Source organism: Chanos chanos, chromosome 1 (assembly GCF_902362185.1).
Source record: "Chanos chanos chromosome 1, fChaCha1.1, whole genome shotgun sequence".
Taxonomy (NCBI): domain Eukaryota; kingdom Metazoa; phylum Chordata; class Actinopteri; order Gonorynchiformes; family Chanidae; genus Chanos; species Chanos chanos.
Genome location: NC_044495.1, coordinates 21,215,473 through 21,227,968, shown reverse-complemented (window position 1 = coordinate 21,227,968; position 12,496 = coordinate 21,215,473). Strand labels below are relative to the sequence as shown.

At 38.9% G+C, this 12,496-nt stretch overlaps 1 protein-coding gene across 1 annotated transcript; it reads right to left on the bottom strand.

The window, feature by feature from the left end:
- Positions 1 to 5,170: 5,170 nt before the first annotated feature.
- On the bottom strand, positions 5,171 to 6,232 carry tmem229a (transmembrane protein 229A). Its single transcript, XM_030770934.1, has one exon. It carries the CDS (start codon positions 6,230 to 6,232, stop codon positions 5,171 to 5,173), a length of 1,062 nt encoding a protein of 353 aa, XP_030626794.1.
- Positions 6,233 to 12,496: the final 6,264 nt, after the last annotated feature.

The window sequence follows — 12,496 nt, the reverse complement described above, 5'->3', positions numbered from 1 at the left end:
TCCCTCAAAGTTTAGAAACTAGTCCTTCTTTTGAATGCAAAACTTGTTTTACAGATATTGCAGTGCAAGTACTGAATTCCGACTCTTTATTTAACATTACTCCATCGTTTGTAATGCACGAGGAAATCAACACAGTGGCACAGAAATCCCACTGCAAACTAGTGTTTTGAAGGTTTCCTTATTGAGCGATGCAGACACACCAACGCAGAGATATAAATGCTCACAACAGCGTAGGCCACTCGCGTAGGCTACGGTGTTGGCTCCACGTAGATCCTACGCAGAAATATAAATCAGCCTTTAGAAGTAGTGTTTCTAAATGCCCCTCCCAGTGAACTGCTAGAGTGAATCATTTATACTCCAACTCACCAACAACAGGCCAGATTTAGCCTGTCACCCAATCAAATGGAAATCGTAATGCTTACGTAGATCAAGGCAACAGCAAAAACACATATTCCAATGTGCCCTCAGGGCTATGTCTGAGAACTGTCACTAAACAGTGGGTTCAAATGTTTTCCGTTACAATTCAACCTGACATAAGAAGCTTGCACATACCCTAAAGGGAGACAGTGGTGAGCTGAGGTTACTGCAGCATTGTCCGGAGGTCTAATGGGAGAGGGATTTGGTTTCTGTATGTAAAACCAGACTGTCTTATACATGCCTCTCTGGTGTGGTCGTTTCTAGGGTGATCTGGTCAGCACCATTGGCGAGAGTGCAGCTGTAGGGGCTGCAGGGACAGTGCTGTGGGGGGCCAGTGCCGACTTCGATGACAAGGTACGCACAAACTCATTGAAACCTGATCATACAGGGCGAGAGAGAGAGAGTGAGAGAGCGAGAGAGAGAGAGAGAGAGAGAGGTCTTGACATAAATGGGCTTCAGGTTTGGATAAGAATTAAGTATCATTGGATGATTTATGGTGGGTTAGTTTTTAAATGTACCTCCACAGTACAATATGCAGGATACATGTGAGTGAATACAGGCATTCCTGTCACCACTATGGGTAATCAGAACATGATACACTGAATGTGTCAACTACATTCATTTCCTCTGTGAATTCATGAAGTACATTTCTTAAGAACACACACACACACACACACGTATATATATATATATATATATATATATATATATATATATATATATATATATATATATGTATTTATAAAATTCTTTTTTCAAACCAGCTACATCTTGACATCTTGGGCTACTTAAACGAGGAGCCTTTACTCCCCAATCCCACTGTAGACATGTTCAAAGGTTTATGCTACTGTAACTGTATTAAATGTAAATCATGTGTTGTTGCTTTTGTTGCTGGCTTTCTGGTTGCTTTTGTGTTGTATTTACAGATTATTACCCATAATTATTTATTTTCTATGCTGTTGCTGGATAGAGTAAGATGTAGGGAAAGGGCTTTGGCAATCACTCATTGGGAGTGCAGTAAATGCATACAGAAAGAGAATCCACCAGGGCATAATCTCTCTCTCTCTCTCTCTCTCTAGGCCTCATGTGAAGCTTTATCTCTTCATCTAAATAACACAATTAACCCTTACATCGTAAATGTTACTGTGGCTGCAAAACTCTGCAGTGACTTCCTGTGTCAGGGGAAAGGGCGATGCATCAGAAAAAACTATGATTCTGATGTGTACCTACATCTGAACACTGACAGCTTCTCCATCCAGAGGACCCATTCAGGGGAGTATGAAGCAGTGGGGAAGCCTACATTGCATGATATGGAGGTGTTCACCAAAGCTTTTACGTGCCAGTGTTATGCTGGGCTGAACTGTGAGCCAGAGACACTAATCTTGCCCTTAGAAGAGCAGTTAGTTACAGGCTTATAAGAGAGCAGCTGATCAGGTTCTCTGATTACACCATACAGCAGCTGAAATAAGGTTATATATTGACTGTTGGTTGTCAAAGATTGCCTGTATTTATGAATAGGACAGATATTATTTGATAGTTTGACTATATACTTGAAAGTTGAATGGTGCTACCTTGATATTATAAACTATAAAAAAATGAAAGTCAAAGAGCAATAGAGTTAAAACATCTCAACTTCATCATCTGCTTTTGGTGTAAAACTCATTTCTGGCTGGTGAAAAAACTGTTGTGAAAAGTTGTTTGTAATGTCATGTGTTTGTTAAACTCTGAATATCATTTGACTGTTTATGTGTATGAGTGTGTGCAAGAAGTAACTAATGCGTACATTTCTACTATTGGCTGCAGCTGATATATGCATATAGATAATAGGACAACTTTGAAAATTTAGTTTAAAATTTAAGAATCATAAACATTCCTCTTCAGACAAATTAATGTTCAAGTGATGCAGACTCAACATACATACTGGATACATATTAATCATATAAAAGCAGAAATATTTCATCAAATGTACTTAAATCTTCAAGGGGGAAGACTTTGTGTACCCAAAAGCCCTATTAAGCACTAAAGCAGATTACTGTTGGCAAATACCATTTGTTATCCGACTTAGACTAAAAAAATGTCCTAAAACCAGCCATGACTGGTTGCCATTCATTTTGGGGTATCCAAACCTCATCACATGTGTACATAACATTTGTGCATGTGGTCTTCTCACCAACAGAAAGGGACACCACCCGGTTTAGTTCAAAGGACCATCCTCTTCATACATACAGTGTTAACACTATTCTTCTAAAGTTTGCTCGAGCATGAGCAGTCTCAGCAGAGTAGCTCCCATTTTGCCATCAACCATCCAGTCCATGTCAGAACGTCAGAACAGACAGGATGTTTTTTTTTAAGTTAAGTATTTCCTAAAGTTTGAAGTTGAGAATTTCTTAAACAGACTAAAGCAGAGAATTCCTTTGTTTGACCACAACCGCTTATAGCGCAGTTCCGCTCTGACTGGGCTTTAAAAAGATTACCTTTAATAACTCATTCGCTGATGACATTTGGGCTGTTGAGACTTAAGTCACATAGGGACAGCTGTAGCCACTGAGACAGGAGGATGTTTTGTTTAGAGATGTCTGTTATGGAAACTAAACAGGTCCCTGTTATGACAGCTTAACCTCCCTAACTATCATTGCAAAGGGACATCACTTGGACCTGTCTCCTTGGCTACATTCCACAGATGGATACAAATTGAACATGTGTCAAAACTATGAGCCACACATGTATTAGACAACCACACAGTCACAGTTTTTGAATTATTATGGTGATGTATTCAGGAAACAATTTACTGTACACTGGTGGAGCCATAATCACAGCCTGATTTTTTACTTTTATGCATTTCATAAATGTGTGAAAAAGTGTGTTCAAAACTCAGACAAACAATGCAACAAGGTCAAAGTGCAGACACATTTTATTAAGACCTCAGACCTAACCAAGGCATTGTTAGACCCAGGATGACTTTGGTGAGATGTGATTGTATTTTTTAGGACGTAATAGTTAAAGGAAAAGACATACAATGACACAACACACAAATAAACAAACATGAGCTTCAACATTATTAACAATCCCATAGGGAAGATTTGTCTTAATTTACTCAAATGCATATTTGTTTATCAATAATTTGAACTATCTGGTGCTGTTATCAGCTTGGTAATGTTCATTTTGAAGGTGACAGACAAACACAGATTAGTCTTAATAGATGAGATTTAAAAAAAAAAAAAATTCAACACTTTATAAAGTCACTTTAACAGAGGACTTAAACCAATAATGGTCAAGAATGAGTTCTTATTTCATGTCATTTCAGTTAACTGAATGCCATTTTTTAAATATTGTTGTTAGCCCAGAAAGTGCCACCAGCGTATGAACACGTATTAGCAACAGTGTCTCTCTGTGATAACCTTGGTACATGACTAAGTTTTCCTTCTGTGATACAAGAATGTCTGATGAAAATTTGATCTATTACAATAAAGATCTTATCAACCTTTTAGACATACTGAATGATTATGAAAGAGTAGGAAAGGATAAATAAGATACTTATTTGCAGACAAAGATCATGTCATATGCGCTCAGTTTCTTCAAAGGTTAATAAATCTATTTTAAGTCAGTATTTTATTCACAGAGCAAAGAGGTATCTTGGTCTGGACCTCCTTAAAAACATGCTGCGCTGTTGAGGTCTCCTAATCTGGACCTCCTTAAAAACATGCTTTGCTGTTGAGGTCTCCTAATCTGGACCTCCTTAAAAACATGCTTTGCTGTTGAGGTCTCCTAGTCTGGACCTCCTTAAAAAAATGGTTCGTTGTTACACGATAGGGTGGATATCAGGCAGTTCATATAGAAAGTAACGAAAACATGTAATTCCTCTAAAAAATGAATCATTAATATGAAACTTATAGGCTATACCTGTATTCAGATTTGATTCAGTACACCCATCCTAAGGTCATTAGCTGCCTGTGAATGCACCTACATGACAACACAACTATATGTTAAAACATGCTGTCTTTTTTCTTATCCGATGTGAAAACACACAAATATTAATTTCTGCATTAACCCTTTGAGCTTCCACATTTCCACACTCTGCAGCATTGTAAACATTATGTATGCTTTGCACCCCTTTCAAAGAAACATCCACTGTAGCAGAGGGAACTGAGCATAGAAAGTATGCAAGGTTAAAAGGACTTAATTCCAGCTGCCTAAGATTGTAGGAAAGGCACACACTTTTAAGGAAAGATGTTTAAAGCTTAAAGGATTGGGTGGTATAAAGATTCACAGTTGGTTCATTCAGCAAATTGGACCTTGAGTCACAGTCTACGGTTCTGCTACACGTTCTTGTGTTTTTCAAAAGGACTGTTCAGTTATCAGAAAAACAACCACGTACATTTATTCAACTACTCAATCATGCAAAGCAGTGGATCTTGAAGCATGCTGTTATAGGCTAGGGGAGTATCCCCCCAGATGTCCTCATGCAAATATAATTAACAATTACAGGCCATTTGCAACTCATCAGCAATAAGTGGTGTGAATTGCAAATATAAAATTACTCCTAAAATACTGCTTAATTTTACTGCAACTCTCAAATGTCAATTATTCTACAAAGTGATATACTTGAACAACATGTTAGAGCTGTTCATACAGCTACTCTAGTTCCATTGAGGAAATACATTGCTTTTAGTGCATGTGTGTGTGTGTGTGTGCTGCAGACATTACGCTCACATTTAATAATATTAGTGGCTGATAAGGACTAAGAAAAAGCTTTCTACAAAGCAGTTTTTTTCTTCAGCACGGGTCGTCCGTTGATGCCCGTATCAAGTGTACACTCATCCTTGGTACACACAACACGCATCAAAACATTAGACAGCAAGTCTTGGTAGAGACTCAGACAAAGCCAACCAGGGAGATACATCAAGGTTACCAACCCCATAAAATTCAAGGGGTAATGTGAGTAATCCCATGAACAGGCATCATAGGAGCGCAGAGCAAGTCCCCAAGAGAACTCCCAGGTGTAAATGAAACAGATGTATATGGGGAGTCTCTTCCACATGCCCCATCCCTTTTTGAAGTGCAAATGCAGGTAGAGTTTTTCTACTACGAAGCTACAGCTCCCGTACATGAGGAAGGACCACAGCGACGTGTGGCCACTCAGTGTCCGGTCGGATTTCTCGAAAAGATTAAAGATAGAGGTGAAAACAACTTCGTCGAGAAAGCCGTGCATTCCAAAGAACACAAACCGCAAAATGCCGGGCAAACCGCTGGGACATTTCTTTTCCGGTGCCGGTTTGGTCCGGATGCGTTTCTCGGGGCAGATGTACTGAAGGCGAAGGAATCCTTTGTGAAATACATTGGTGAAATACAAAGAAAGGATGTAGTGAATGACAAGTTGCGTCACTGATATGACTTTAAGGCTGTCGGTGAGAGTAATTATATTCCCGATTAAGATCTGCAGACCTATGTATAAAGAGGGATAAAAAACGAAGTGAAAAATGACGGGGCGTCCTTGGAAGCACTTCTTCTGCAAATAGATTTTCTCCAATATGAAATGGGTTAGGGAATGGACAATGCAGAGATATGGCGAGGAAAACCCTAACAATTTGAAATCATTGCCATTTAGGAACCGGCGTACTGATGACAGGACGATGTCCAGCGTAACTCCGTGCATCCCATAAAAATACAGACGCATCCATTGAGGCAAGACAATCATCGATTCGCTTGCGTATCCCGCGATGGTAGCCAAATCCTGCTGTCGCGGTTTTCTTAGCGTTTTCAGGGTTGCACTCTCGCCAGACCGTATTCGCTGGCAGTCTCTCCGCCGACTAGTCATGGTCACTCACCTCGGAGTGAATCATACATCAACACCTCTTTGTTCGATAAGCATTGTGTGTTTACCGACTCAAAGGCCACACGAGATCCTGACGACGGTCTTGTAGCCTTGCACCTGATGGACTGCTAATTCTAGAGCCACCCAAATAGAAGGAGGTGAGAGGGGGGTTAAGGGGTGGAGGGGCGTAAAGCAGGATTCAAAGTCAAAGTCCGACAGATGACGTTCCTCCACTTCTTACTTCTCAGTATGACAGCCTGTGCGTGTATTTACCTATCACATTTTACAAGGGTAATATTGTACTCACAACGAGATCTTTTTTGTAATATACAATGCATGTGTGACTAAGAAACGGCATTCATTTCCTCTGTGTTCTACTTTAATTATCTTTAATGTAATTCAAAGGTATATTTTAGGCAGTAACCCATTACTCCCAGTAAGACCTAATACATGGTTGTAATAGAAGAGTTTGTGGCAACAGTTATTTTCAAGCGAACAGAGAAAAGTATGTCTTACTAAATCAAAAGAGTAGCACATACTCAAATATTACTAATGAGTTATTCAACTTCATCAACTACCATAAACACAAATATGGATTGTTGTAGCACTCAGTAAACTTACTTTGGCTATAATCAATGTAATGAAAGGCTTTAAGAAAGCACAACATAGTTGAATAATACAGTACTAAAATAATTAGTGATGAGTTTCCATAATATTTCCAAATGAAGATAACTATTCAGATCTCACAGTTCTAAGTGGCAATTACTTTGAAGATAAGTCATTAAAATTGGAGGTAAAAGGAGAACTATAGGAAATATTATGGAAACACAAGAAGTGCTGTCACAAACAGGTAGTTACATGATGAGATAGATAGTTCATGTCAGTCATAGATTTGCATGTACATTTAATATTAAAAACACTCCTCAAAGTTGTGGTGATACATGAATTTAAGTGAACTTGACATTTTCTTTGGCTGGGAGATATTTAAATTTTGAGAGGTCTGTCTCCTCAGAAGTGAATATCTCACTGGTATAGTTTGGCGTTTGGCTCTAAATGACTTTACTGGAGTTGAATACACATACATGTGGCCTTAAAGTAAGCAGATTTTGTTTGTGTGTGTGTGTGTGTGTGTGTGTGTGAGAGAGAGAGAGACAGAGAAAGAGGGAGAGTGTGAGTGAGAGAGAGAGAAAGAGCAGAGTTTGGTTGAGTAGACATGTTTAGAAGAAGCAGCAGTTGGATGTGAGCAGATGGACTCTGGGAAACTATGGTAAACATTAGAGATGAGACACTTCCTCTGTTTTCAGGGCAGCTAAAACTGTTTTAGCTGTCACCATTCTATCAACTTAACTGCAACTGCTGTCTTGTCTCCTGAAATAGTCCTTTTAAAGACATACCTGTAACTATGCAGTCATAAAATAAAATGACTCTCTCTCTCTCTCTCTTTATATATATATATATATATTAGCATTTTATGAATATTCAGCTTGTTTATTCAATACACATTATCATGTTTGTCATAGATTTTAAGCACTGTAAGATGTGACTTAGTGATCTTAGTGATAGCACATGAAGTGTTCAAAAAGGAACAGGATTGTAATACAAACTTCTGACATGTTAGTCACAAGCTTAATAGGTAAAAAGAGAGATGCAGAATTGAGGACACAGCATTGACAGGTTTTGGGGATGTTTTCTACTGTTTGTCCTCTAGATGGAGACAAAATGATATTTTAGTTCTGGTCTGTCATTCTGTTGTCTCACATGAAGGTTCCCACTTAAAGGTCATGATAAAACTCCAGTATTTAAAATCATCTGTTGTTGCTCCCAAATAATATATTGATGACGTAAAATTGTTCGGGTAATTTCCCCTGTGGATATCCTCAAAAAACAAAAACAAACAAACAAACAAACAACCCCCCCCCCCAACACCCCCCCCAAAAAAACACAAAAAACAAAATCAGATAAATAAATAAATTAAATTAAACCTCTGTGATTGCACACACACACTGTGAGCAGTGAACAGTGAATTTGCAAATGCTCTGCATTTAACCCATCTTTACACACCAGTAGTGAGCACAGACACACACTAGGCGCAGGAGCAGTGGGCAGCACACCCGTGCCCGGGGAGCAGTTGGGGGTTACGTGCCTCGCCCAAAGGCACTTCAGTCCTGGGAGTTGAACTGGCGACCTTTTGGTCACAAGCCTGCTTCTCTACCCTTTATTTTCATTATTTTCTATAGATAGCTTTATAAAACTAAATGACATGAGATAATACCTACCTATGACATACAAGGAACATTATTGACATCACTCTGGATATTGAAGAAAAACATCCTTAAAATTTGTGCAGGAGTCTATAAATGTAATTTTAGAAGCCACTTCCTGTCACTGGTTTGACAAGGTCTCTCTGGCTCTCTGTCTGTGAGGGGGAGGGGAGGAGTACTTCCTGCTGTGAACTGCAGTTCAGTGTTTTCAGGTCTTGTTTACAGTTCTGTCAAGTCATTAGGAATTCTCTTCACTCCTGTGGTTTGGTCACAGAAATGTGGCATTTACAATGAATTCCCCTCAGCCCCGCATTCTAAAGTGAGTTTAAAATGATCTAAGCCGACCTCTCTTCTCCTTGGCAGCCAGAACCAAGGCAGTCTACATAGTGCCAGTAAAACACAGATTCCAGATTACAACTCTTGCCTCAATAATCGAAGGTGAGCGTGTTGTGAGCTTTGAAAAGATGCAACCACTGCACTGCGATCCAAAGGTTCCATTGATTATAATGAAAATCATAGTTTTACAGAGTTGGCTGCCACAGCAAACACATTAATCATTGTGCTTATTCTAGCTAATTCACTGGATTGAGTGTTCATACCCAATTCATAACTGAGAGTTTATACACTACACGTCATTCAAATAGCAGGTCAAAGTTATCACCATTTTAATGTGGCTGATAATTGATCGTGGTACTTCTTTTTTTTTTTTCTTTAATTTATTCTTGTAGCTGTTTTCACTCCACTTCAGGACTGTATTTACATCAGGAAAATACACTGCTGTTTCTGTTGAACTCTACTGTATGTTCATACTCTCATTCACCTTTTGGATATCAGCCTCTGTTGCAAAAATCAAGTGAAGATATATCACTATGTAATAAATATAAAGAAAGACACATAATCTTATTCTTAATTAATTCCCTTGGCAACCTGTTAGGCTTACAGAGATGTGGGCTGAGTATGTTACTATGGATGGTTTGGTTTATTGAGTTGCTGAAAGAAATTTACCTTTCTGTGGGTCTTTTCTCTCTGCTGTAGAAATGCTGTATGGAAATAAATTGTGACAGACAAAATGCTTGCTATCTGCTGTATATTCTACATCTAATTATAGAAATCAACATATGCAGAACAAAATCTCACTCACATACAGCACCCCATTATTTGTTTATTGCTTACAACCTTTGTGATAAATTGATATGATAAATTCTGCTGGTATATTAGGATAGGGAAAAATATAAGTGGGTATTCACAATATATATTTACAGTCATATGGTTTGTGGACTCTTAAAGAGAGAGTGACCATTTGATGAGTTGAAGATGGTTATTACTTTAAATGGTTATTGCTTTAAATTACTTTAAATATCTCTGTTGACAGCAGAGATACAGGAAATTGGTACTGAGTGAAACAGGGAGGGCTGAACGCATGATTTTACATTACAGGTAAAACAGATGATCAGGTCATCTGTAAAAATATGTCTGTAGTCTGAAAAACAGGTGTCCGCAATGGTCTCCCACTGAGAAGCAGACAGACTGAATATATTCCATATTCTAATATGCACAAACTTCACAGAAACACACACAAAAATTATTGCTTATGGTGACAAAAGAGGCTTCACTATCGGACAACACATTAAAATGCTGACATTTCAGCAAACTGGGAAATGAGTATTGCATGATAATTGGCATGAAGATGCAAAGTGAGGGAGTGGTGTCAAGAGGTTTTGGCTTGTTGGATAAGAATCTGTCCAGAGAGTGGAGCTGGACCTTTTCTCCGTGAATGTTACAGGTTGTTGCTGGGTGACAAGAGACCTTTGTCTAACGCTGGGGCGGTCATTATTTCAGCTTTATTCATACTAAATATTCTCTCTCTTTCACTCTCTTTCTCTCTCTCTCTCTCTCTCTCTCTCTCTCTCTCCCTCTTTCTCTTTCCCTCCCTCACTATCATCAGACAGCTCTTGCAGAAATGCCAGTCAAATGTCAAGCTAATGTCAACAATTAGAAGGGAAACACAATCAAATGAAGCTCTTCATCCGTCACATGCCCATCAAAGGAATAAATGAGATTCTGAGGAGTCATTGGCTGCAGTACTGGAACTGGGAGAAAAAAAACAGAGCATTCTCAGTACTATCCCCATTAACAGCTAAATTAACACATTACTCAAATACTTACAATTAAAAAACAGTTCTATCCAGAAAATGACGCCACTCTCAATATCGAGAAATTCATAACCTCATAATAATTTTATGAAAACATTGCTAAAATATTGAAAGTTCAACTGTGACAGCCTCTCTGTGATGGGGAAATTTGATTTACACTTAACAGAAATGGCATCACAAATTCGGTTATGGCCAAAATGCATCTCTGTAGCTAGTGAAAGTATAGCTCCATTACGGAATGAACTCTTTACTGGGTCAGTTCTTTCAGTTCTTTTGACAGATGAAGAACACAAACTGTGTGAGAAAGAAAGCTAACTTTTGTGGGGTTTTTTAACCTCTGAATTTGTATAAGATTGCTACGAAGAGACATTTGAAGCTCCTTTGATCTTACTACTGTGGACTAATGCCGAAGGTCCTTCACTCATACATTTTCATTGATCAGCTGCAGCTCTCAGAGGAATGCCTCATTCATCATATGCCAAAGCTGAATATCGGCACTATGCTAATACTGCCCGTATTCCTTGTCCTTCTACAAAAAGCCCTAAAATACAGAACAATTATTATTCCGGATTCAGCAATGGGTATTTTTTTTTAAACGTGAGATGGCTTTGACAGAGGACCTTTTGACAAAAAAAAAATATTCTTGTGAAAACTGAAAACTGCTGAGCAGCTCACTTCTGTTCTAATGATATCCTTGCCATGCTGCTCACATCTGCAACTCTCTGAATTTGTGTGTGTGTGTGTGTGTGTGTGCATGCATGAGTTAGAGGTGACTATAGACACAGTGGTATGCAGAAGAGGATTTTATTTAATGTCCCAGCTCTGAGAGCCTGCTCCCCTGGTAGGGCCATTGGTCCATGGTGACTCCATACCGTTCAATTAAGATTTGCATAATCCTGCCCTAATGCGCACAGATTTTGGGGAGCTCTACAGGTTGTGGCTGTCTATAGAATATGAGTTCACAGCATGATACGGAGAGAACAAATGCACATCAATACCCCAAACCCAACAAAAGGATGAATAGACAGAGAAAAGATGACACAGCTTCATCATTATTATGGAGATGAAAACTTGGATTAGAAAACTCTGCGGTAGATTTCTTACAAAATGATACTGCACAATGACAATGCACAAAGAGCATGTGTTTAAGATTACATATGCAACTTGTCTGGAAGACGTGTACAATATATATATACGCCTGCAATCACATGCAGATTTGGGCTGTTTATCATGGACTTTATCTGCCATACAGATGAGGCACTCGGCCTGACCCACTGACATATATCCCAGCATGCCCCCCCTCTCCCATCTGTCTCTGAGGCACCACTGGGGACACAAGACCTCCATTTCCAGTAGCCCTAAACACACGGAGTAACACATGCGAGTGTGTGTTAAAAAGAGGATTCATCATTCCACTGGCTTAATGTTTACTCTGCCTGTCTTGGCCAGTGTATGAAAAATTCAAATTCTCTCTCTCTTGGTTCTCTCTCTCTCTCTCTGACACACACGCACACGCACACACAAAATGTCATCTAAAAAAATAAAAAATCTTCTTTAGCGGTGCGTAGACTATCTCCACCCCCTGCTACACATTAGTATTAGTTGCTGTTAACAGAGAAATATTTTGTCTCTCCTGTGTAACATTCCTGTCTCAAACACAAATGATTACTTGCTGCCGAACTCCCAAATTACTTGACCTTCTTATTCAGTGTTTTAAGAACCTGATCAGTCTACTACTCACTGTAATGATGAAGACATAGCTGTTGAATAGACAGAATAATCTTCAGTGAATTAACTAACTGGAGAGGAGCAAACGGTGAAGAAGATCCTAGAAAGTCAGGCAGAAAATGTTC

Excerpts from the sequence above, each read along its gene's own strand:
- tmem229a (XM_030770934.1), bottom strand. The coding sequence starts at position 6,232 with ATGACTAGTCGGCGGAGAGACTGCCAGCGAATACGGTCTGGCGAGAGT.